The sequence below is a fragment of the Sceloporus undulatus genome, chromosome 6 (assembly GCF_019175285.1).
Source record: "Sceloporus undulatus isolate JIND9_A2432 ecotype Alabama chromosome 6, SceUnd_v1.1, whole genome shotgun sequence".
Classification (NCBI taxonomy): domain Eukaryota; kingdom Metazoa; phylum Chordata; class Lepidosauria; order Squamata; family Phrynosomatidae; genus Sceloporus; species Sceloporus undulatus.
The window spans coordinates 13,250,701-13,277,289 of record NC_056527.1 but is presented as its reverse complement, the minus strand read 5'-3'; the positions used below and the strand labels follow the sequence as shown (position 1 = coordinate 13,277,289).

Here is a 26,589-nt window from a genome sequence, read left to right as displayed (position 1 = left end):
TTCTGGCACATGTGAAGCTGTCATGTATTTTATAATGCTGTTGTATGATGACTGCAGAACTCTACTTTGATCACATGGAAATAAGTCTAAAAGATCAGGACACATTTCCAAACAATTTGGGCCACTCTTTTAGTGCTAGTAAGACTGATAGCATTTATGAAGTGAGTCTTGATAGGACAAATGTGTGTGTTCTGAACAAAGAAAATTAACCCAGCGATAATTGTATCAGTGATTAATATTTTATTTTGTGTGCTGGGGTTAGGGAGGCGAAATATCAGTAATTGCAATGATGGTATATGTAGATATTAAATAATTATAGAAGCTTCAAGGTAGTAAGCCTATATAAACTAAAATGTTAATCATAACATTTATAAATTCAACAATTATTCTTGGGATTGTATCATTATTCAAAGTATAATTGCTATATGATCAGTGGTGCATGTAATTAATGCATAATTGCATGGAATTTGCTTTCACAACAACACTTTGCCCTTGTTTAAAGCTCACTTTCATAACATTTGAGTATAAAGAAGACACAAATTGGTCCCTAGATTGGTCCCTCGATAGCCTATTACAACAGTTTTCACTAGATCAATGTTAGCCATGTCCTAGTAACCTTTACTTTTTTCTAAGCCTGGAGTGGGGAAGTGGTGGTTCTTCAGATATTAGAACATTCAAACACCATAATCCCTCACTAATGACTATGCTAGTTAGGGCTGATGGGAGTTATAGTTCAGCCACATCTGGAGAGTCATAAATTCTCCTAAACAGACTACATATGACTCACAGTATCTGAAATATCCTGTGAGTCTGGAGAACTGTTGATCACCTTTGAAAAGTAACTGTTACAGACTGCCAAAATGAAGCTGCTTCGGGTCTCTTTGGAGGTATGCTATTTAAATGATGCATGGGTCTTAAGAGTCTGGAGGTCATGCCAATGCCACACTCCATTCCTAAGCACCTGAGTGCAGCTTTGGTGCAGCTTCCAGATTCTTAGGGTGCATGCATCATTTAAACAGCATACCTCCAAAGAGACCTGAAGCAGCTTTATTTTGCCAGTCTGTAACAGGCCTTAGAATTCCATGCTGCCATTAAGTTTTGAATTTTCTTATCTTTTCTTTCTGGCTTACTTATTGTCATATAGCTCTTCTCTGTAACTAAACAAAAACAACCCTATTAAACTGCAAAGCTGGTTTATAGCTCCTCAGTGACTAAGAACCACTAAAATTCCATTAACTATAATTTCCTTTTTAAACCTCATCATAGCACCCACTGTCTTCTTTGAAGAGAACATCTTAAAAGCATAAGTAGCTCAGCATTGTACAGCATTTAGAAAGGTCTGATTAGCACTATGATTCACAAGAGAAGGAATCTCTGTGGAGCTTTAGAACCAGCAGAAAGTTTGTAAAAAATCTGGTCACAGCTGAAATGTGTATTCCTCATATTTGTTAATGTAATAAAAACCTTGGCTTGTTTGGCAAAACAAAAAATGGAGGGGAAAAACAAACTGCCAAATTCATAAAAGTGTTTTTGCTACTGTTTTCCAGGTTTTACATGGCAAGATGATTATACACAGTACATTATTGCACATGAACTCTCAAATCTTCATAAGATCCATGACTGGCACCCTGAGACATTCTCATCTGAAGAGTCTGCTTTACGAAGGTAAATCTTCTTGCATTTTGTGCACCATAATGATGTTTTGTTTATGATGGTTTTGGAAGATGAAAATTTCACAAAATCCCATAATCCCTGACAAGTAGAATGTGAGAAATGTGCATATGATTGGTGGACCCAGTAGGGAAAAACATCTCTTCCCCACCCTTTAATACTTTCTATATGCTTATAAAAACTTATTTCCTGTCTGGCCTGTTTTTTTCCTTGTGTGTTTATACATTTGAAATTTAAATATGACAATGATTATTTTTAAAAAAAGTTTAGCACATGTGTGGGGCAACCTTTGTTTATTCTTGTTTTGACACATAGGACTTCAAAGCAAAGTTCTGAAAGCAACATGAATTTAGGCATGGAAAAGGATGTGAACTTTGCCAAGTCTCCTCAGGAATACCTTGCCTACCTGGATATTCTCTCCCAGTCTGCAAATCCAAATTCATATTCAAGGATAAAGACCAACAAAGCCTCCATTAAGGTAAAGGTTTTGTTGTTTTTGCTGTACTGATAGATCTTGCTGACTGTATAGAGCTATACAGCACACAGAAATATAAAAAGCTTCTTAAAAAGGGAATGCTTCAGTAAAGCATTACTACCATTGTGTTCTTCACCTGCCACTCAGTGTCAGAACTGGGCATTTTGCATGGGAAACTGGTTCTTCATCATGGTTAAAACTATGACTACTCAGCTGAAATTGCTGCTCAGCTTGGAATTCAGTGAATGGTTTTAGGCAAGCCTCTCTATTTCTGCTCCCTTTTTCCAGTTCCAGTATCACAGAATGGTAGACTTGGAGGAGGCCTCAAGGGCCATCCAACTTTCTGCCATGCAGGAACACTAATCAAAGCACCCTTGATAGATGGTCATCCAGCCTCTGTTTAAAAACTTCCAAAGAAGGAGACTCCATCACGCTCTGAGGCAACATATTCCACTGTAGAATAACTCTGACAGCCAGGAAGTTCCACCTGAGGTTTAGGTGGAATCTCTTTTCCTGTAGTTTGAATCTATTGCTCCTTGTCTTAGGCCCGTTACAGATGGGCAGAAAGTATGTGCTTGGCACGTACTAGGGTTAGAAAGGTGTGTCCTTTCCGGACATCCCTATCCCTAGTTCGTGCCGAGCACGTACCAAATGGCGGCGCCCGTTCTATACGGGCACTGCCATTTTGACATCGCGGATGCCTAGCGTCCGCACGTCACGTGGCAGAAATGACGCCACGAGTGCGCCATTGGTGCCTTGCAGCGTCATTTTCACGGTGCAAAAAGAAGCTGCATTTTGCAGCTTCTTTTTCGCTGCACCGAGGAGTCGTGCGGTTTGGCCGCTGGGGCTCCTCAGCACAACAACTGACGGCGCCGGCAGACCACCCTTTTTGGGTGGTCTGTAAAGCGCCCTAGTCTCTGGAACCATGGAAAATAAGCCTCTTCCCTCTTGGATAAGACATCTCTTCAGATACTTAAACAGGATTGTCAACTGGCAAGAGGTAGTTAGCTGCCGCACAGTGGAAGGGCTACATATTTTTTAAGGTAGAAGGACTGGGGTACAGAGTATATAATGTGGATATAGGTTTAATAATATTTGATACCAGGTAATATGACTTATCCAAAGAATCAAATTTCACAGTGCTTAAGCAGCATTTTAAATATTGTGCCAGTAAGTCTCCAGAAGTGAAACTAATAGGAGATACAATTTCCAGGAACAAATGAACCATTTCCAAGCTGTTTGCTGGATCCATTTATCCTCAACAGATTTTTTTCTGAAAGAGATATATACAGTACTGAGTAATAGATATATCTACACACATTGTAGGAGAGGATTTGTTGGGATCATTTTCACATTTATCCTAAAATTCTAAGATTATTAATTTGGTTCTTTAGTGGGACTCAAAAGTATTGTGGGCTTTGTTGTCAATTTTGGGGGGAACTATTCTAATGTACATGAGGCTTGTAAGAGGGTTTTTTTTTTAATATTTGAAGCATACTAACTTTTTATATAAAGTCACCAGCAATTGAAAATATATGGAGCCAAGCAACAGCTGTATCTGCCATGGTTAAAGAACTTGCAGAAATGACAAAATACATTTTGGAATTAATTAATAGTGCCTTTTGCCTCTGGTGGGTTTTTGTTTTGTTTTGCTTTTTTGCTTAGGTTTTTGAAACTCAGGTTTTCAGAAGCAAGACATTGACTGCGGAATGCATCCTTTGAAGATAGTGAAAGTGAGAATTTGTCCAAGAGGTATTTCAGTGATGCTGTGGATGTCATATGAATTCATAAATAATCTATACTGTGGAGCTGTTTGGTGGGGAATGGTGCTGTGATGACACCACTCACAACATTATTGTATGTTGCCTTGGAGACAGCACCCAGAAGTGTTGGGGCTGAAGAATGAAGAGGAGGAATTCTGGAATAAACATGTATAAAAGCGCTCTATGGTTCTTTCCACTGAGCTGCTTTTTAAAGAAACAACTACAGTGATTTATAGACTATTTGCAATAATAGTAACTGTAGGGACTAAAAATAAAAATAATAGCCTATATATTCATATTTGCTGTATCATTAGATAGGTATTTTTTTTTTAAAAAAATCAAGATTTAAAGCCAGATGCATTTTTTTTAAAAAAAATTAGCAAACAATATATTTATACCCTGCTTCTTCAGGTTGTCATGAGGATATCGTTCAGATGAAGCCATATGCTTGAGAGGACTAGATCACATGATTTAAAAGAGGGAGATAGTGTTTTTAAAGTGGAAATACATCAGGCTCTTACCTTTCATCTTACAGTGCAAGCTCAGTTCTCCTTTTCACACAGATGCTGAAATATATTAACAGCATAGACTTAATATGCTCACTTTCTCATTAAGTTTCTTGAGGAAGAGAGCTGAGGGAATAAATGAAACATAAAATATAAACAGCTGAGAGTCCAAACATAAGGGCTCACTGAAGTTCTGATCTCAGGAATGGCTTAACATCAGGCTAAATCACGAGGCTAAAAAGGCCGAAGAAACTAATTAATTGGCCACCATGTTATGGGCCCTTTAGCCATGGGTTGCAGTACCTAGTTTTGCAGAAATGATTGGCATGCACAGCAATATATTGAATGCTGTCTCACTTCAGTCTCTCTCCATCCCATACTTGAAACATACTGCCTTTTAAAAAAAACAACAACCTTAAATGTTATGCAAACATTCATGAGTTTGATTGTTTATTAATCACCTTATTACTGTAATTTAAAAAGATGCAGACTATTCTGGGGATTAGGAAGAATGTTTTCTGAGGGTATTATAGCAGAGAGGGAGAATCAGTTGCTGTCCTGTATGATCACCTTCTGTTAGACTTGTGTACTATTTATTGTAAAACAGGTCAACATTGCGGAACATTTGGAATGAGCACAAAAAAGGTGCTCTGAGGTCAGCCACCCTTGCCTTTGCCTCTACTTCCACAGGGGTCTCATATGAACTTTTGTTATACATTTTGGGAGGCAGGTACAGAGAATAATAGTTGCCCAATAGTATTGTGAACATGGCCAATTTTGACTGTAGAACCTATTTCAGATTTTGGAGAATTGGAGTTTGGATGGATCTATCAATTTAGCTTGTGATCTTCCTCTCTTTCTAGTTCCTTCAAATTTTCTTAGCATTATTGTCTTTTCCAGTCAGTCATGCCTTCTCGTGATGTGGTTGAAGTATAATAGCCTCAGTTTGATCATCTTGGCTTCCAGGTAGATTTCAGGCTTGATCTGTTTGAAGATCCATTTGTCTTTGGCTGTCCACTCTTCTCCAGCACCACATTTTAAATGAATTGATTTTCTTTTTATCTGCTCTCTTCACTATCCAGCTCTTGCATCTGTACATGCTGGTGAGGAATACATTAGCTTGGATGATTCTAACTTTAGTGCTCAGTTGTATATGTTTACTCTTTAGGATCTTTAGGATATTTTCTAGCTCTTTCATGGTTGCCCTTCTCACCTCTATTCATCTTCTGATTTCTTGACTGCAATCTCCATTCTGATTCGATTCTTGTTTCGATTTCCTCATTGTTTAGATTGGATGTGTATGGTCTATGGTCATTATTTTTGTTTTCTTTATGTTCACCATTAAGCCTGCCTTTGCACTTTCCTCTTTGACCTTCTTTAATAATTGTTCCAAGTCTGTGATGCTTTCTGCTGGTAGTATGGTGTCATCCACATATCATAGATTGTCAAGAGCTCTCAATTTTCTGTTTCTCTTCTGCAAAGATAAAGGTGCCCAGGTATGGCTTCCTAATGAACCATCTGGTCCATCCAATGCCATCATTAGTTATCCTTATATATAATTTTCCTATACTACCCTGTAATGGAGTCAATAGATAGACTTGATTTCCCAACTGCCAATCCTGGTTGTACTAGTTGTACAACCCTACTGGTTGTAGGAGAGGGGCTGAAGTGGGAGGAGTGGATAGAAAGGAGAGGTGAGTGATGGTTAACAGTCAGTTGAGAGTTGATTGAAGTCAGGGGAGGTTCAGTTTATGTTCAGTGCAGAGTTCCTTGGCAGAATTCAGAGTTCCTTTAAAGGAGTAAAGAGTTCTGAGGCAGAAGAGAATAGTTTAGAGGCAGAAAGGAACAGCTGAGTTTTAGGAAAGTTCAGTGAAAAGAACTTGAGTTGGAAAGTACCTGTAACTGTTCATTCATTCTAAATTCATTCTAAACTATACCATCTGTGAAACTATTCTACATAAGCAATAATCTTTCTGCATGTTATTGAATAAAGTTAAGGTATATTTATTTTTTTAAAAAAAATTCTGACTGAGAGAATTCATAACAATAAAAGCACAAGAAACACAGTACCACAAATTTAATTCTTATAGGAGGAAGACACTGGGAACCCTAGCCCTTAAACATTTAGGGAAAGTGTATTAAGGATGGATGTTGGGCAAGTGTCATTCATGAGAAGTCTTCAGATGTCTCTGAGATAAAAAGGTGGCCTTGAGGTGTTGATGAGAAGACTTTGTGACATACTCTAATTCTACTCCCTTTTCATAAAATCTGGACTTTTATTTTTTCTAACTATTTAAGTGGAATGCATTCCTTTATAAATGTACAGAAGGAAGGAATGTTAGATCTGTTGCAGCAATGCCTTAATTGAAAATCAGATTATGTTGCTTTATGTTGCTTCTGGTTGATTTTAAAGCAGCCTGAGTCATCTGTGGCCAAAAAATACATACGTAAATTAAGAGATGGCGTTATTATGGAACATGTGTAGGCAGACAGACTCTCTAGTATGTCTGTGTAGGGCAGATGATTATGGGATAGATTGACAATACTTCCTTATTTTCAAGTTATACATGAGAGCTACATTCACCTCAGCATGTAGAAAGTGCCTTATTTACAGAGGCTTTTGAATCACAGAGGAGTATTAATTTGTTGGGTTAGAAATCTCAGACAAGTTCGGAGATGTTAAACCACTTTTGGTGTGAAAAGAAATCTTACTTGTTTTGTTGTTCACATTGACTGTAGTGATGTACTTCTGCAGTACATTTTTTTCTGAGTCAGCTAATGGGTCTCATTGCTGCAATTTTTGGAAAGCCGTTGGGCAAAATATCACATCACTTCCCACCCCCTTGCATGAGTAGAAACATTATCTAGCACAGTTGGGATACAAAGGTTTTGGAAGCAATTTTGAAAGGAAAAAGAGAAGTGCATTTTGAAAATAGCCATGTCTTACTGAAAATACAGCTTTTTTTTTTTTTTTGCTGTTACTTTCCCAGCTTTTGAGTGTCATTCTTCTGCTTTCACAGACTCTAACTTAAAGATACAAAATACTGTGAAACCCAAGTTTCAACAAAAACATTGTGGATTTCCAGACTTGTTCATTAGAGATGGTCTGTTGTTATCTAAAGGTTTTGTGCATCAGCCCAGAAAGATAATTTTATTTATTTATTTATTTGTATCTCGCTCTTTTCCCAGGACTGGGACTGAGAGCGGCTAATAATGCAGATAATGCAGCCACTCCTTCTACCTCATGTCTCTGTATTTGTACTAGTTGATGGAACAATAAAATATTACATTATCCCAGAAAATACAGGTGGGAGATGGTGACAGAAAGAACTAAAAGAACATATATGAGGTATTACTTAATTGTGGTGAAAAGCATGGTGTCACATAGATAAGGAATTAATGAAATGTCCAAAATGTAGTGCAGTGTAGTGCTGAACAATTTTATCTCAACAAACAGCAATAATCAGCATTAAATTCTGTCTAGTTCTTTAACTAATCTCCTCATCTTTTTTAAAACTTTGAACAAGAGGTTGGTGATTCACCTATTACTGGAAACATCTATAAATTATCCAGAACAGTAGTCCTTTGGTATCAGCTGGGGTCTGGTTTCAGGACCCTCTGTGGATACCGTAGTCCGTGGATGTTCAAGTCCCATTAAAATTGTGTCCCTTATATAAAATGGCCAAATCAAAGTTTGCCATTTGGAAAATACACACACACACACACACACACACACACACACACACACACACATACACTGAATAATTTGAATATTTCAAAATATGCTTGAATTTGTGGAGAGAAAAAAATGTGGATACGGCGGGACAAATGTATTATTGTCCTGCTGTAGCGAATATACTTACCAATCAGTATGTACACTGACTGTACTCTGTACCTGTTGTAGATCCTGAAAATTATGAATGAAATAACATGGAGTCATTACTCTCACAATGAGGAGGTAACTCTTCTCTGATTTTGTTTTTAAAGAAAACACTGAGTAATTTTAGCAGTTTTCTTCCCACTGTGATAACATCTTCAAAAACTGCACTTTTTGAAGAATATTCACTGAACCTTTTCTGTGCAGAAACATTACTTTCCGAACAAAAATGCTGGTTCCTGAACAGAAAATGCAGTAGTTGAGATCTTATTCTACACAAATTTTACATGTATTTTTATTTCACATGAAGCAGCACCTAGATAGAATTTGGCTGAAATTGTAATTTTTGAGGCCTTTGCTATAAACATCATTCCCCCCCTATTTTTTAACTGTAACTCTGTGAGACTTGTTTTATTAATTTCAAACATTTAAGCAGAATTTTTCTTCTATTATGAGACTCAATGTGTCACAGACATTTACCCATCCATTTGTAGACCCGATATTAAATTGTTTAGCTTCAGTAATGTGGCTGAATCACATCCAAGCCACATCCCACATTTCATCAGAATACATGCCTATGTTGCTCCTGCAAGAGGCAATGTACAATTGGCCCTTGGGATCAGCAGGTTAGCCACCCACAGATTGGAGCCTTTGCAGATGGGCCTGTTCCATTAGTGTCAGTGGTGGCATGTGCACACAGTCACATTCACATTGCACATCTATTGATAATAATGATACTTCAGGTCCTGTGATTTTTGGTATCTCTGTGTGTGGGGGTCCAGAACAGAACTCCTGCAGATGGAGAGGGCCAACTGTCCATATTTTTCCCCTGAATATAGAGAGTTCCAGAGTAATGAAGTAGGAGATCAACTGATTGAATTTTGTGAGGCCAATAGTGCGTTAATCACAAACACATTTGCAACCAAAGAGACGACTGTATACATCAATGTCACCTGATGACTAATATAGAAATACAGAGATCTAATAGACTACATAGTTGGAACCAGAAGAAGGAGAAGCTCCATTCTCTCTGCAAAAACAAGACCAAGAGCACATTGTGGCACTGACCATGAACTGCTGATGTCAAAAATTAAGAGTGAAGCTAAAGAACACTAAATTAAACATTTTGCCAAAATACAACCGAAAGAACATCCCTGTAGAATTTAAAGATCATATAAAAATAGATTTGCACCATTAAGCCTAATTGACTGAGAGCTAGAAGAACTTTGGACTGACATCATCAGGAAGAAATTAAAAAATATACTTTCTGCTGCAAAAAAGAAAGAGAAGTTCCAATGGATGACAGATAAAATACTTGAAGCAGTTAAGGACAAGCAAGACCCAAAAGTAACAAAAATAGGATCAGAACCCTGAATGCAACTGTTCAGTGACTTATATACAGGGACAAAGAGATCTACTATAATAATCAGTGCAGAGAAATAGAAGATGACATAAATAGAAGAATGTAAAGAACACAGGTATCCAAGAAATATATTACTTGCACATGCACGCAGTCCCTAGATCTTCTTCTATGTGGCTCACTGAATTCAATGAATCCTACTCCTTGGTGAATGTGTATAGAAACTTACCAGTTTGTTTTTATATTGGACAAAATTTCATTGTCTGGTAGTGCACAATTTCTCAAATGTTACTCACCTCTTTGTATGCCTAAAGAAATCCGGCCAGCTCTCTGTACCCATAGATTCTGCACCCACAGATTCAACCATCCACAGCTTGAAAATATTTTTTTTAAAAATCCAAAAAGCAAACCTTGGTTTTGCCATTTTATATAAGGGACGCCATTTAATACACCAATGTACATAATGGGACTTGAGTATCCATGGACTTTGGTATCCATGTGAGGCCTTGGAATCAAATCTCAAGGAATACCAAGGGCCCACTGTACTTGGGTCATGATTAAAAAGCTGGATACTTTTTCTAAAACATATTACTCCAATAAAACATATTATCCTGAAATTAATTTTCCAGGACCTGGATATTTATAATGATGAATTCAGGATAGGCTTTTTAATACTGGCCTTTATATAAAGCAGGGGTAGTAGCCTACCTTATCTCCCAGGGGATTTATAAAATGTTCTGAAGACAATGTGGGCATGAAAAGACTAAGTATAGTAATTGCTAAGTCTTAGCTTATGGCACCAATTAAGAATGGCCCCTAATTAATGAACAGTCCCTAGAGTATATTTGACTGTAATGATTTGCTTTATAATTTGTATCTTGCACCTAGCTAAATTAGGCATAGGGTCTTGAGAGGTGATAAATAGGATGGTTGACATATTCAGCTATTCACGTGCCTTTCTCTCATTTACCTCCCAGCACAAGTAGCTAAACTTAGCCCATCTCTGACATGGGCTATTATCAGTTGCTGGGTGAGTTACAAAATGCAGGAATGGGCCAAAAGTACATTAAAAAAAACCTACAATGGTTATGTAAGTCTTATATGAAATGTCTGCCTATCTGCTTGGTAGCTTCCACAGCACAGATGGCAAATCTTCCATCTGGCATTAACTTTCACAATATGAAATTGAAGCAAGCATGATTCCCTCACCCCAACTCTTTATTGAGGGATAGGAGGTTTGTTGCCTTATGTTTGCCAATCAGTATGTAGCTGAAGTTCTTTAGGGCTTACCATTTTGGTCCCTTGAGCTTCCAAGATTGTAAACAACAGTATGCCTAGTAGGCGGATCATCATCAAGGTCTGCAAACCATGTCCTGTGAAGAGTGTCTTAGGAAGCTTGCTATGTTTAGCCTGGAGAAGAGGTTAAGAGGTCACACTATAGTCATGTTTAAATATTTGAAGGGGTGTCATATTAAGGATGGAGCAAGTTTGTTTTCTGCTGCTCCAGAGAACAGGACCTGGAACAATGGATTCAAGTTACGGGAGAAGTGATTCCATATAAACTGAAGAAAGATTTCCTTATGGTAAAAACTGTTCAAGCATGGAATACACTGCCTTGGAGTGTGATGGAATCTCCTTTGGAGGTTTTTAAGCAGAGGTTGGATGGCTATCTATTGAGAGTGCCTTGATTGTGTATTCCTGCATGATGGGGTTGGTCTGGATGATGCTTATGGTTCCCCACCTCCCCCCAATGTATGATTCTGTCACAGTTGCCCACCCAATTTACATTTATATTATCTATACAGGTGGGCAACTGTGGGAGGCTATTGGGCCACATTAAGCTTCCAGGAGACCTTTGGTGGGGGGGGGGGGTCTGAACCCACTGGAGGTGAGGAATCTGTTGTTGGTTTTTTGTCCCCCAGTGCCTGCAAATGCCTGCTGACAGGAGATTTTTGTCACATGTTTCTTCCCTTTTGGACCATTTTAGGCATAGGAGAGGTTTTTGTTTTTTTTTAAACCCAACAAGAAGTGGTGTTTTTTAACAACAAGAAGTGACTTGAAGTCATTCTCTGATTACTTCCTGCTTTATGGAAAGGCTACTCTTGAGTCTAGAATGGTTCAGGGGCCAAAAAATGTGGCAAAAATGTCTCTGGTTGCAAACAAACTGGAGACAAAAAAAATAAAATAAATCAAAACATGATCTTTGGAGGTCTGTGAAGTCGGAGGCTTTCATAGCTGGCATCCATAGTTTTTTGTGGGATTTTTGGACTATGAGACCAAATTTCATTGAAGATGCCAGCCACAGCTGCTGGCAAAATGTCCGGAATAAAGTCTTCTAGAACACAGGCCTCATAGTCTGAAAAACCCACAAAAAACTTTGGAGGATTGTCATAGAAATTTCTGTGTAGGCATATCATCTTTCATAGACAGTTCTGTGTAGGCATATCATCTTTCATAGACAAATATCCTGTCCCAGTACTTTTATTTCTAACATATAGGACCTGAGATGGCAACGTTATTAGCACATTATAGTGGATTTCTTATAAAAATTATAGCCAAGCAGGGAATCACTCTGCAAGATAATAGCTGTGGCTCATGAATAATTATTCAGAAAAGTATGACTGTTTCAGATGTTCTAGGATTTGATTGGTATGTGTGTGATTTTTTACTTTCCAAGAATGAAGGTGAATGTACTGCAGCAAACAGGATACAAGATGTGGTATTTATTTATTTTATTCCCCACAATATACATGATAGAATAAGCAGTTTGTAGCTGAATAATTCTTTTCTTACATTTTATAGCAGAGTGATGAGCAATCAGCCTCCAGACTGTCCCATTATGTGGCAATTGCACAATCAGGCTTCAAGGGCAAACCCATTACTAGTTTTGATCAAAAAGGAGTCTTTGGACTCATTTTTTGCTTGATCATTTATATACTTTATGGCATTTTAACCAGAGGGCATTAATTAACAACATTCATAATCCAGGATTCTCTGAAGTAGCTTTTAAACTTATTTCAAAGGTCCAGTATATGTGAGGCAGAAAAAAGGTTCTGTAAGATCCTTAGCATGGTGATCCATCTTTTCTCTTATGCCACTGGTGGTTTCACGATATATTAACAGCTTGATATATTTGTTGTTTTTTCAGTGTTGCTGCACTCAAGTTTACATCAAATAACAAAGAATGCAATTAATTAAAATTTAGTTCAGAACACTTCCTACAATCAAAATTCTCTTCTGTAGCCATGCATATGGGCTACTAAAAGCCAGTGATATAGTCAAGTCTTTTATTTCCAGTCTCAAGTCCTTGCAAGATATTTGAGACTCAAGTCAAGTCTCAAGTTGACTTTTAAATCTGGGAGTCAATTTTTAACAGAAAAAAAGATGTAGGGCATGTTTCTTGGAGGGGAACAGCAAACATATTAGGTAATGGGCTTGAGGTGAGGGTTGAAGTCGGCTTGGCAGCCTGTCTCTGCTGCACATCAGAGGAACCGCCTAAAGCTCTTCAAAAGCTTTAGAAGGACCCTTCTGGCACAAGCCCATTGCCTAACACATTTGCTGTTCTCCTCTAAGAAATGTGCCCTATGCTCTGGGGTGGGCCTTGCCTGTTGCTTGAAGTGAATGGTGCCACCAAGTCAGTTGCTAAAATATATATAAATCACAAGTTGAGTTAAATCAGTGCATCATTTATTGCCGAGTCAAGTCCAGGTGAAACCATTGAAGTGTCTTGAGTCCAACTTAAGTCCAAGTCAATTGAACTCAAGTCTACATCACTGCTAAAAGCCATTCAGTTTTAGCAATACAGTTTTTGCAATTATACTAGGTGTTCATTTTCACTTGAATTCTCTCATGTCCAGTTATTCAGACAAGCTCTGCACAAGATACTCACAGTTGCATACTGTGTATCAGATTCATACCACAATTATCCTTGCAAAGCTGAGTGTGGATATGTGAATATTGTGCATATCTTCACATAGAATTTCCATATCTTCATGCAGAGTGGTCATGCATTTTTTAAACTGCCACATATAAATTGTAGATCAGGCTGAAAATTAGCAGGCAAGTCCATGGTCTTATATTTCATTGGAACAGTATTAAGCCCTTACTTCATCTTTCTTATCTGTTTCCCCCACCTCAGATGTTGTTTTAGTCCATATCATCTTCCAAGTAAACTACTCATCAGTAGCAAAATTCTTAATACCAATGCCCAGCCCAATCTCTTACTAACAGTAATGGGGAGATAGCCTTTATTTCAAATAACATTTTTTCCAGATCTTTCCTAAAAGATTCTGTGAATCATAGAATTATGGAAGAGACCACAAGGAAGAGGAAGGAGAAAGAGACCACAAGGGGAAAAGGTGGGGTATAAATAAAGATAATAATAACCATCACCAACAACTAGATCTTTCATTGCTTTAGGCTTCTCAGAAAGCCAGTGAGTTGATAATTCATCTCAGCATCCCAGGTCTTCTCCACAAACTTCTGATCTACCAGGCATTCAACAATCTGGAAATGTATGAAATAATTCAAGAATCTACCCAGATAATCTTGCAAAAGCTGGAAATCTACCTTTTAGGTACAGAAATGGTTATCACCAATGTTATTTGGAACTACACTGCCTAAGATGATGATGACGATGATGATGATGATGATGATGATGATGATGATCATCATCATCATCATCATCATCATCATCATCATCATCATCATCATCATTCTGGCCAGTAAAAAACAGATTGAGAGTGTGTTATACCACAGTCTCATAACTGAGATATATCTGTGGTTACCATGGAAATTATGAAATCCTGAACTGTTTGTGATGAGGAAACCTCAATGTGAATGTTAAAATCCCACAGTACAGTCAGCTTATGTGAAGATACCATTTCCAAGAAAATCTTGACAAGACAAGACAAGCCAGGGAGACAAATGTGCAGCAGGGTGGACAATTGTATGGTGTGATATTCTGTTCACAATTTTTTCTCTCAATTTAAAAGGAGAAGAGACTTGCAGTGTAAAGGAGTGCAGTTTTAAAAAGTCAGACCTGACTTACTGTAGATAAAAGTGATATAGCATAAAACTGTTCTTATTGGAATTCAATGTAACACAGAACATTTCTCCAAAGGATACAGAGAATTTCCTCCAGAAAGATGCCAGGATATAGAGTGATGTTGGGGAGTGTCCATAACCATGGCCCATGATAGCTTTCAATGTAATACTGGAATTTTAGGCTACATTTGTATGTATGTCATTTCTATGATTTTAGACTGTCTGTCAGAAGCTTTCAAACTAGACTTACTGCTGTTGATGCCACATTTTTAATTAGGAATTTCAAATAGTGTTGCAGACTGCCAGAGTTGTGACCTGTCATGTTGCTGAGAGACTACCCATCCTCTCTTGATACCAGCTTAGCCTGCGATTGACACTTGTACCCAATTTGTGTAAGACTGCTCGAGGTGTTTGTGATGCTCTTCCTTTTGATGTGCTTGTTTGTTTACAAGAGAATTGGGGAAATAGCAGCTCTTCCAATATTTTTGAGCCTTCAGATTCTTTTTGAGAATCTGTATTTGAAATCCACCCTTGATTAACCAGGCATTTCTTGTGGAAATGGCCTGAGCAGGATTTGTATATAGTAACAGATTTTCTCATCTTTGTTGGCTGCTTGAATTTGGTTGTGCTTTCAGAGTATTAGACTGATGGTCAGAGTCTTTTATCTGAACAAGAAGTGCTTTAGCCCCAGGGACAAGGTTAGCGATTTGTCTTTCCAAAATCCACTGTCACCTTACATTCAATTTCATTCTAGAGGATCCCTTAACCTCCAGGGGAGATGGGAAAACCAGAAGTTGCCTTTTGGGGCAAGCAGAAAAGCATTGTTAGGTACCTGGCACTCTGTAGGTGAGCCTGGGACCATGATGTATGACAACTCGCATTTTAGGCTTCAAGAGCTGTGTTACATGTTATGTTCATATGTTCAAGTCAAATGTTATATTAACACCCAGTAATTTTTATTGTAATGTTTAAACCCGTAATGTGTAATATTTATAAACACTTGTATAGCTGAATTTTCATTCTAGTGGCAACTAGCATAGTATAAATCAGTGCTCATAGCAATTGTAATGATCCCAATGATGTGCATAAGGACAACATGTGTTTGCTACTACACCCCAGACTTCCCATTACTATACAATGAATTGCACATCTAATCTCTACAGGTATAAGGGAGGTGTTTGGAACTGCTGTGCTCTCATTCATGGCATCCTGTAGGCCTGTATGCATGTCCATTTAGAATGGTCTTTAATTATTCTTACGATTATATTTCAATCCCTTGCATTTATGGTATATAGAACATAGGTAGTGAAGAATCAGATTAATAAATACTCCAGTGAAGCAGCATAAAATAAGCAAAACTGTAAATGTACACAATAGCTATGGTTTGCAAAATTCAGCATGGAACAGGGGATGTGGATTACACATCTCCTTGTCTGAACATGTTAAAACAGAAGCACCAATATTATATATTCTTATCCTGTACACTTATTGGCTAATTTGAAATTGTTAGCATAAGAATATTTCTAATATGACTTATTCTTTTCTTTTAGACTGATAACATCCCACCTAAAAACATGATCAACTACATGGTGCAGAATTCTAAAGGAAGAACGTCAACTTTGACTCACCCAGCAGCAGCCCACCCAAGTTACATTGAAAACTTCCCAGGAAGAACCTTCAGTCATCCACAAATGGATAAATTCCCCATAAAGCCCGAAGAACAATTTGACAGAAAGGCCCTTTTGGCGGCATTAAATGCATATATCACTCAGAAGGTGGAAGCAAAACACCTTGATGGAAGTTCGTCTGTTAGCAGGACTAAAGAGTCTTCTTCCTATAGGTTCAAGCCTCCTCAGATTGACCAGCTGGATGGAACACTGTTCAAAGAAAATACAGGAGATTTTGAAATGAGGCCACCATTCTTACGGAGACCTGGATCTGCACTGGCATCTGGTTCTGCCCAGAGTGATTTGAGGCTTCCTCTAACTCCTGTAGATGGTAAGGAACCTATACACATAAGCTTTGTATGAAATGCTCATCTAGTGTTCTAGACTAGCAGTTTTGTCAAATGCACAAGTTTGACAAGTTCATTGATGTCTAACAAAATAATGCATATCTTCATTATTTCCCCCATGGGAAACTGGCACTGTACTTAGAACTCAATTTCATAGAACTATGGACTGATACTACAGTTTAAAATATATGAAAAACAAAGAGAGGGGTTCTGTGTATGCTGACATAGAAATAAATATATATTTATAAATTATAAATAAATAAATAAACTTGTGGTACTTCTGTGAAAAGCAGCTACGTTCACGGAATATATATGCTTGAAATCTGGAATAATGCTTTATGCATCCGATGAAGCAGATTCTGATCCAAGAAGCCCTATGGTCTAATATATTTATTAGTCTTTAAGGTGGCACAGGGATTTGTATTGTTTTTGCTGTTACAGACTAGCACAGCTACCCCTTTGGAATTTGATAGGTTGCAGGTGACATTTTAATCCCTTGTAGCAACCTGAAATTTAATAAACTTCATGTGTCTTGATATGCCTTTTCTTACAGTCTTCTGTTTCTTTCCCATTCAGATTACAAAATCTGCTGAAGTATTTTAATTTAGTCAGTAAATGTAAACCCAATACATATATAAGCATAACGGTCTTTTTGGTGGGGCATCTGCCTGATAATAAATTTGAAAAAGTACACTTTAATATAAACACAAGTCCAGGTGACACTGTGCATCTCTGGAACAGGAGTGCTGCTAGAACAAACTAAACCCATGCTGGTTTCATTATCATGCACTATCCCGTTTCACCTTTTTCTGCAGGAGTCTACAGAGAATAGGTACTTAACACTTACAGAGAACAACATGTTGTAAAATGTATTGAAACTCACAGTCTGTCTTTCACAAGTATAATATATCCTGGAATACATGTTTGTATAGAATGTTGAACATTTACTTTAAGCAAACATGCACAGAACACTTCATCCTTTTGTTCTGTAGGCTTTGACATAAGTTCAATGGCACAGGATGTTTTAAATCTCCATCCACATAAATGTTTTCTTTCTAAGATTTGTTAACTAACCAAGGAGTTTTCTTAGCTTGCTGCCATGAATTCAATCCAGTTACTAGAGATTAATGTATCTTCTAACATACCAAACCTAGCACATTTTTCAAAACTGCTAACACTTGTGTCTGTGGTTGTTCTTGGCCTTTTAACTCTCATGGACAGTGGTTGCTGGGTAATAGCAGTGTTCTGTATTTTTTGCTTAGTTTTCCTGAGATGTCAGTCACCTTTAACAAGAAGCTTATCTTCAGGAGGTGTTTCTTTGATGGGCAGCATCCAAGTGACTGCCCACAGTGAAAAACAACACATTTCAGAGAAACCAGGCAGTTTCTCTATCTCCACTTTATTTAATGAACTGAAAAGACCTGCCGAGAGTCTTTTAGTGGACTCTGGAGTTGGGCCATTGGCCATTCAATTTCTCTTGTTTGAGTTCTTTCCCTTTATTTTCATTTTGCTTGAGATTGGGACTGTGCTTTGCTATAGACTATAGAAAGAGACAGGAGAGATAAGGCCTGATAGAGAGAAAGAAAAGAAAATGAGTTGGAACTGAGCGAAAGTGAAATGGCAGTGTTATATTATGGCTTATTTTTCAGCAGCCTGGGTTTTTGCTATTCAGTGAAGGAAGTGAACTGAATTTGTAGCAGGAAAGCCCACCTTACTTTAGTCTGGAAACATTTGTGTAGTTGCATGCTATATGTACTTGGGAGAAAATATGTAAGAACCAAGGGGTTTAGACAAGGGAGTCTCACAACAAAACACTGACAGCTGATTCTGTGTGCCACTGTGATAGATTATTAGCAGAAGAAGCAAATTTCCTGCCCTCTGCTGTGCTTCAGTAACATCGTGCGGATGGGCAGAAGGTGATATTGCCACTACTAGCTCGGCAAGCATTGGATAATCCTAGCCCTTTAAAGCTGCTGGACTGGATTAATTTTTTAGTTTGAATAACGTGTACCAATTCATGCTATGAACAATAATCCAGAATTCTCTGGAATTTTGGTTTACTGTTGTGAAAAATGGAGCCATGAACTCATCTATTATTTCAAGAAAAATGCCTCAGGCTTGAAAACAAAAGTAACGTTTGCCAAGTTTTTTTTTTTTTTAAAGATTCAGTTTGATCAGTTTGGGGAGGTTTTGTCAAAAGTGGCTGTTTTTACCCATTTCTACCCAAATGACTAAATTAGAAATGTTTAGGCTTGTGGAAGTATTCACAAAGCTGATTTTACCATGGGGTGCTTTTACATAGGAAGATGTAATTATGATTGCAAACTAAATGCATTTCATTATTTTAATTTTGTTATCGGACCCTGTCTCAAATAACCAGTGTTGGTTAATCATGTAAATAAAAATAGATGTACATATTTTAAAAGCAACATGACATAAACAGTCCCAACAATCCTCCCTACCATAACTCTGCCGGAAAAGTGTACAACTATGCTGGTCAAGAGACCATTATTGGAGATCAGACAATTTGCTATTTTGATGAAAGAATGGAAAGATAGCGTATTTTGGATAAGAAAGGGATGGTGGACCTATGCCAAAGTTTTTGGTGGGCAAGAGAGGTATTATCAGCCTTAAAGAGTAGTTGAGAAGGAGAAGCCTGTTTTGAGTTCTGTATCACTGCAGCAATGGAACAGCCCACTCCCAAAGCAGGCTGCTGCTGCTGCAAGTCCCAAGCCATGCCAGCCAAGAGTTGGCTTGAACTGACTCCTTTTTGCGATGGTGTCAGACTCCTTTTTGCAGCATCAGAGCACCTTCCGGCCCCTGTGGGGGCATGCATCATCTAAACACCATGCCCCCAAAGTGGCCGGAAGCCACTTCTTCTGGCCCAGGCCAAAGATGCATGGATTAGAATCCTGTAGGGGCACCAAACTAGCATAATATTTTGTGAGAATGACTACAAGAACTTTCTGGGTTGAATGACCTTCACTTGGAAAATAAATCGCAAGGCAATAACATATTTAATGTCCCAGAAGAAGATTATCTGATTGAAATTTGTGATGCTTTACCAGCCATTGAGCAAAGGAAAGCTATAATGTGACCAGAGGATTGGAAGAAGAGTTTATAATCTTTAAGTGCAGCTAAAATCTATCACCTGAATTCTCCCTCCATGAATCTCCAGAGACAGAGATAGATACAGCCAAAGGAAGGGTGAGTAGATTGGAATCTCCTTGTGCTGGAGATTACTTCAGGGATGAAAAAAGAATTAAATTTTGTCACTTTCCCACGAATTTATTGGGCAGTCAAAGAACATAGAGCCCATCACTTGGTAAAGGATGACCTGGAGAAACAGAGACTTTTGGTGTCCTGTTGCAACAGCCTGTCTGCATTAAACAGTGCAATAAAGCATGACCGGGAAAATAATGGGAATCTACCCTAGCTGATCCTGCTGTGGCTGTGTGTGCCAGCCTAGAATAGGCAAGTTACACACCAGCTGACTTCAGAATCCCTTATTTAGCATGCCAAACAGCAAAACAGAGAACACATAAGCTTGCCTCATTAGCTACTCCCCACATATTAAAGAAACTTATACCTATAAGTCTGGACACCAAAATGTAAGTCATAAGAAAAGTGGAGTCTGAGGAAAGAGAAGTCACCCCTTCATGCATTTTGGAAAAAAGCTTTCAACTGGTCTCTAGATGGTTCAAAATGTTTTTATTTACTTTTGTTTGGCTTCTCTGGCATAGTTGTTTCATTTCACATGTAGATATTGTTACAGTAGTTTTAGTTAAAATGTTTGATGAAACATGTTGAACTGTTCCTTTTTGGGGTGAAGGAATCTATCCCCTCCTTCCCATGTTGTTTCTCCCTCTGGTGCCAACTTTTTCTGTTAAAGAGGTAATGCCCAGGAATACATCTGCTTTGTTAACTGAGGTCCAAAACACACTGCAGAAATAACCCAGTTTGAGGTCACTTTAACTGCCCTGACTCAATGCTAGGGAATCCTGGGAATTGTAGTTTATTGTGGCACTAGGGTTCTCTGACAGAGAAGGCTAAATGTCTCACAATACTACAGTTTCCAGAATTCCCTAGCATTGAGCCAGGGCAGTCAATACGATCTCAAACTGGATTATTTCTGCAGTGTGTTTTGGACATCAGGTATACTTGTAAATGCAATGCTTGTAAAATAAGAAACGCTAATATAGGCCCCATTGTGGTATCAGAACACATCTGTCTCAAGATTGATGTAGCTTCCATATCTTACACTGCATTATAAAAACACTGAAGTATGGATGAATGTAATTATAATGGATTTCTGTATTTCAGTAGCTTTAGTGCAAGCATGTCCAACCCCTTCCCCTTCCTGTTCTTCATTTGAAGGTTGATGTACAGTAGGAAAAACAGACCAGATGCAACTTTTCTGTACCAGTAATATAGGTATACCTAAATAAAGCTTATTGGCCTGGGACAATTTATCTAAGGACAGGATTCACTATAAGTTTGTCCTATACCAGTTCCAGAGGGCTTGGTTTGTCCAGTGAGAGTAGTGATTTAATTGCTGATTTGTATAAAAAGATAATCTCATGAATTAATAAAACTGAATCAATTCAGTAAACACATTTGAATAAGAAAAAAATAGTTTCCAAAAATATGTTTTTGAATACAGATTAGCACTGAATAATGTAGTCAGGAGTCATAGATAATTAAATAGCTCCTTCTGAGGACTGAGCTGAGACTATGGGGCTTTGTTTCTTTCCCTTGCACACAGCATTAGACTTTTTATGAGTAATCAAGTTTTTTCTCTCTTCCTAAGAAATATTTATTCAAGACGTTCTGAGGGACCTGATGAAATATCATGTGGATGTAGATAAGCTGAGCCCACTGGAGCTGGATGAGATGGCTGATATCATTGCTGATGCGATTCAAGCTGTTGATGTTGATGAAGAAAGAAAAAATGCCATTGGGAAGGTTGGAGGAGAGAGAGAAGAAAAGGGTGTGGATTCAGAAGGGAAAGAAGAAGATTATGAAATGAAATTAATGAGTAAAGGTTATCACATGCAAGGTACTATATGCAAAACTTTAGCTTTCTTTTATTTTATCTTCTACAGGTATTTGATATAAAAACAATGATGGAAATAATTGCAAAGAAGAAAAACATATTTGTTCACCTGGCTCACTGCTTGGCCATGGCCTCACACTCTATGGACAATATCACACTATACAGTACTGTTATAGCACAGTTATTCCAATAACTGCTATGGCTGCCTCCTGTGGAATCTTGGGATTTGTAGTTTGGGGAAGGCCATATAGACTTCTCAGCCAGAAAGCTCCTAGGCCTTACTAAACTAAAACCCCAGAATTCCACAGGAGGCAGCCATAGCACTTAAAGGGGAATAAAAGTGCTATAACCATGTAGTGTGATACTCCATTGGTTTCTTAGGTCCTCTCTATTTCACTCTCCCTTCCAGCCTGCTTTGCTCCTTCCTGCTTGTTTATGTTGTGTTCATAAGGTTGTATTGTGTTATATTATATTGTGTTCATAAGAAGGCTGCCATGCAGATGTAACGTGTTTCAGATAACCAGGCCAGTACAAATTGCTCCTTTGGCCTAAAACTATTCAGAGCTATTCTTGCCATTATTACTCACATCGCCTTGATTCAGAAGATGTACATGCTGGGCACTTGCCCATATTATATAGCCATTTTTGTTCTAATTTTAATTTTTCTAGAGTTACATTCTAATTTCTATTATAATCTTGATTTATAGAGAATTTTAATTTTATATCAGGTTCTAAATATAGTTTTAGAAGTAATTTCGGCTTCTGGGATATGAAAGTTTTTTTTGTTTTGAATAGGAAATTGTTTCAAAGCCCATTTATATCCAATGTTATCACATCTGAAGCCATTTCAAATCAGGTTTTATGGTAGGTTAGTCAATTGGACTGTTATGGGGATTGGAATCTTGCACTGTGTTGACTGTATGTGACCCTTAACTCTTGCTGTATAACCTCTGAGCCCCACAGAACCCCCGTCTTTAAAAAACATCACCAAAAATGGAGAATTGAGCACCAGAAGTGATCAGGATGCTTCTAGTCTAGAAGAGGGTATGGCACCCCAAAACTTTTTACTATCTTCTAGAAGAGTGTATGGCCCCAAACCCATTTTACTACCTCGCTTTCCCCACAGTAGTGTGTATGATGCACTATGGCCCAGGAACTGGGAAATGGGATGTGTAACCTCAGGACCCTCCTGGTTGCCCACCCCTGTATTATTAGAACATAATTATACATTGATTTAGAGATAGTAATCATATTTATAGCAGGCACACTGAAAATGGTGAATTTAAGCATCTTATAACCAAATTGGGATCCACCTAGTATGGGTCAAAATAATTTCATATATTTAAAGCAGCTAATCCATCCATCCATTAAAAGTAGGGCAAACCTATTTCTCATCTTTTTGAGGGAATCCATGATCCTTACGTCCCATGACTGTACTTTCCAATAGATGTGTTCTGTGTCACACTCTCAAACTGCTGGTTAATCCTACAGTCATAGATTAGGAAGGTACATGCAGGTTCATGTGCCAGATGTAGATGGCACATTACTTTGCATTTTTGTACAGAAGCCTGCATTACAAGCATAAAGTGATACGTAAATATTTTCTCTGTGTGCCTATGTGTGTAATGGAAATATGATATGAGGAGGTCGATTGTTTACTTGTTCTGAAAGCCACACAGGTACACTTAACCAAGATCCATTAAAATCCAGGAACATCAGAGTGACATGACCCATGTTTTGCTGTTCTTACCCTGAGGATGCACTCCTGTATCTCAGTACTTACTAATGTGTTGTCACTGTAGCCTAGAAACCATTATTTCTATCTTTATTAAAATAAAAAATCTATCCGAACACATGTAGCCTCATTTTTCTTTAAAAGTGCATCAGCTGTAAATCTATTCTTCATTTATTACTGTAAACGTTTTTTCTGTGCTAGCAGAAGACATCACATTGATTTTTTTTTAAGGTGCTGGTAAACAGAGGTAAATTCCTCAGACATACTATTGAACTAATTAATATAATGCACTCTTACACTACCGCTTCCATTGATCTTCCATTAGCAAGCTGTCCAGATGGAGTCAAAGTGACAAACCTGATCTATGCTTTTACTTTCGTCTTTCAGCTACAACATCTTAATGTTTAATGTACAATAAAAAGCTCAATCTATAGGAAGTAACACAGTGCTGGTGTATTAAATATGATGTTCTGTGTCTCAAAACATTTTTTATGTTTCTACAGATGCAGGAACACAGAATAAAGATGCCACAGCTAAAAAAGAGGTAAGTTGCAAATTTAAACAAATATGCACATTGTATCAATTGTATTTGTGAGGCAGGCTATGATAAGTATAATTAAAATGTCTAGATTAGATATTATTAAACATTCTAAAATAGATGTAAGTAAATCCATTGATTTCAGAGGATTTAAGTGCATCTAATTCTCTCTTGGTTTGTGGCCACTGACTTGATTGTTCAACAATTCAACAGAACTAAAAGGACACTTTACTGAGTAAATACTTCACATAGACTGTGACTGCACTCATAAAGATGTTAGCACATTCCATTTAAACCAAGAGGATGAGATTAGAATTGTAGAGTCATATATCAGATACATTAATCTAAATGACTTGGCCCATGTGTAGAATCATTTTCCCTCCCATGAGATAATCCAGCTGGAGAACACAAAATATCAAATCAGATAGTTCTTAAATGGAATTTTGCCAGATTCTCTTAAACTAACAGTAATTGAATGTGATGCAAAAAAATTATGTTTGAAATTTTAATAAAAGGAGTGTAATTTTTAGCTGGTTGGGAATGAGAAATTTACTGCGGTGCTGGAGTCATGTAGCCACATATTCCCTTCTTTTTTACTCTTTGAGGTATTTTTAAAAATGTTGTTACCATGGCTGTTCCCTTTCACTGAAAATCAGTGCAATGGTCTGTTTGCCATGAGATGGCAAATCTCACGGTGGCATTTTCTTTCAGCACTAAAAATGGTATGTCAGTGATATGAGTGGTTTAAATATGCACCAGATCTAAATATTAATAAATATATATAAATCTAGCTTCGTTGTGTATGCTCACATACAAGATGCTAATGTTTTAGGTTTCAAAGGCATATCTCAATGATCTTTTGGTTGTTGTTGTGTGCTTTCGGGTTGTTTCTGACTTGGGTTTTCATGGCAAGATTTGTTCAGAGGGGGTTTCCCTTTACCGTCCTCTGAGGCTGAAAGAGTGTGACTTGTCCAAGGTAACCCAGGGATTCAAACCCTGGCCTAAAGAGTCATAGTCCAGCACTCAAATTGCTACACCACATGCTGGCTCTCTGAATGAACTTGTATGTTTCTAAATACAGAGCCTCTTGCAAGAATGAGATACTTTAGTCTAAGATGCTTTCCATTCTTAATTCTTGATAAAGAGGCAATGGAATATTTTAAATATGGAGTTATGAACCCAGGACAGCATTGCTGTTTTGTGTCATTTGTAGGACTAAATTTGTGAACAACATATTGTTACTCTTAATGTGTGTTTGTAGTTGGAAGAAGAAATACTCTATTGTTTTTATTATAGGACAGCCATTTGGGTACAAAACTACTTGATTTCCTGAATGAGAATTTGGCAACTGGAAATCTGCCTAAAGAGCCTTTGTCCAAAGAGATGTTTAAAACAGAAATAAAGAAATCTGAGGATTTAGATCTCTCCTCTTCCTCGGAGGAAGTGAAAGCTGGGATTGAAAATGTGAAGAGTGAAACATTCTCAAGGGAACTGATAGCTGAAAAGAAAGATGAGTCGGAAGCTAACTCTCAAGAGCTGACTGAGCTTCATCACTGGATTAAGAATACTTTGATTCAGGATGAAAGTACTTATGAGGAAACTAAAAACAAGATGGGAGAAGGCCTCCAGCTTGATGCAAAGTCTAAAGAAGAGGAGTATGGCTACATTGTGACAGAGAAAGAGTAAGAACATTCATGATGTGTGTGTCTGTGTTTGTGTGTGTTCTTTGTGAATTTAAGGCAATGGGCAAAATCCATTGGACTATATCATAACATTATTTTGTTGCCTACTGCATCCACTAAATGATTTAGTGGAAAGCGGCAGTTTCTATTTTCCCCAAATAAATAAAATTAAGACCATTTCTTTTCTCACCTTGTCCTTGTATGGTCTAGTGGCCTGCAAAGTGCATTAGGAACAACAGTAATGGTTGTAAATATTAGGTTTCAAACTGTTAAATATATGCTAGAACATTTTATATTTTATTTATTGTAGTGCATATTCTAAATATAGCTTTTCTTTTAAGCCAGACAAAGTCTGTAGTCAAACGCACACCTACTTTGAAATAAATGTTAGTGTGACTTTTTGTTATGGGAGAACTTGGAATTGAAAATATAGAATATCCCACTTTATAAACTTCTGATCTGGATCATGAAGAACTATATACTTTATCACCTAAAATTTTATAGGTTAAGTTTTTAAAGAAAATACAGTTGGCCCCGCTTGTCCACAGATTTTTTTATCCTTGGATTCAAGCATCTATGGATTGAAAATATTTTTAAAAATATATAAATTCTAATAAGCAAATCTTGATTTTGCCATTTTATATAAGGGACACCATTTTACTATGCCTTTGTATTTAATGGGACTTGGGCATCCACAAATTTTGGTATCCACAGGAGAGCCTGGAACCAAACCCAAGTGGATACCAAGGGCCCACTGTAGTCACCTATCTTTTAAAAACCATTGAGCATATCTAACATTTTCTCAGTGATTTTTTAAAAATCTCCAATACTCTGTCCAGCTTCTGAGCACGACACCTGTAAAAACT

General features: G+C 37.6%; 1 protein-coding gene across 1 annotated transcript in view; it reads left to right on the top strand.

Annotated features, from left to right (window-relative positions):
- Window positions 1–26,589, top strand: part of PTPRN2 (protein tyrosine phosphatase receptor type N2) — a 532,969-nt gene that overhangs the window by 82,919 nt on the left and 423,461 nt on the right. Inside the window, exons 2-7 of the mRNA XM_042474222.1 lie at window positions 1,548–1,665; window positions 1,987–2,149; window positions 16,249–16,696; window positions 21,523–21,771; window positions 24,007–24,047; window positions 25,338–25,723. Of these exons, the coding sequence (XP_042330156.1) occupies window positions 1,548–1,665; window positions 1,987–2,149; window positions 16,249–16,696; window positions 21,523–21,771; window positions 24,007–24,047; window positions 25,338–25,723 (1,405 nt within the window). The remainder of the gene's footprint in view (window positions 1–1,547; window positions 1,666–1,986; window positions 2,150–16,248; window positions 16,697–21,522; window positions 21,772–24,006; window positions 24,048–25,337; window positions 25,724–26,589) is intronic.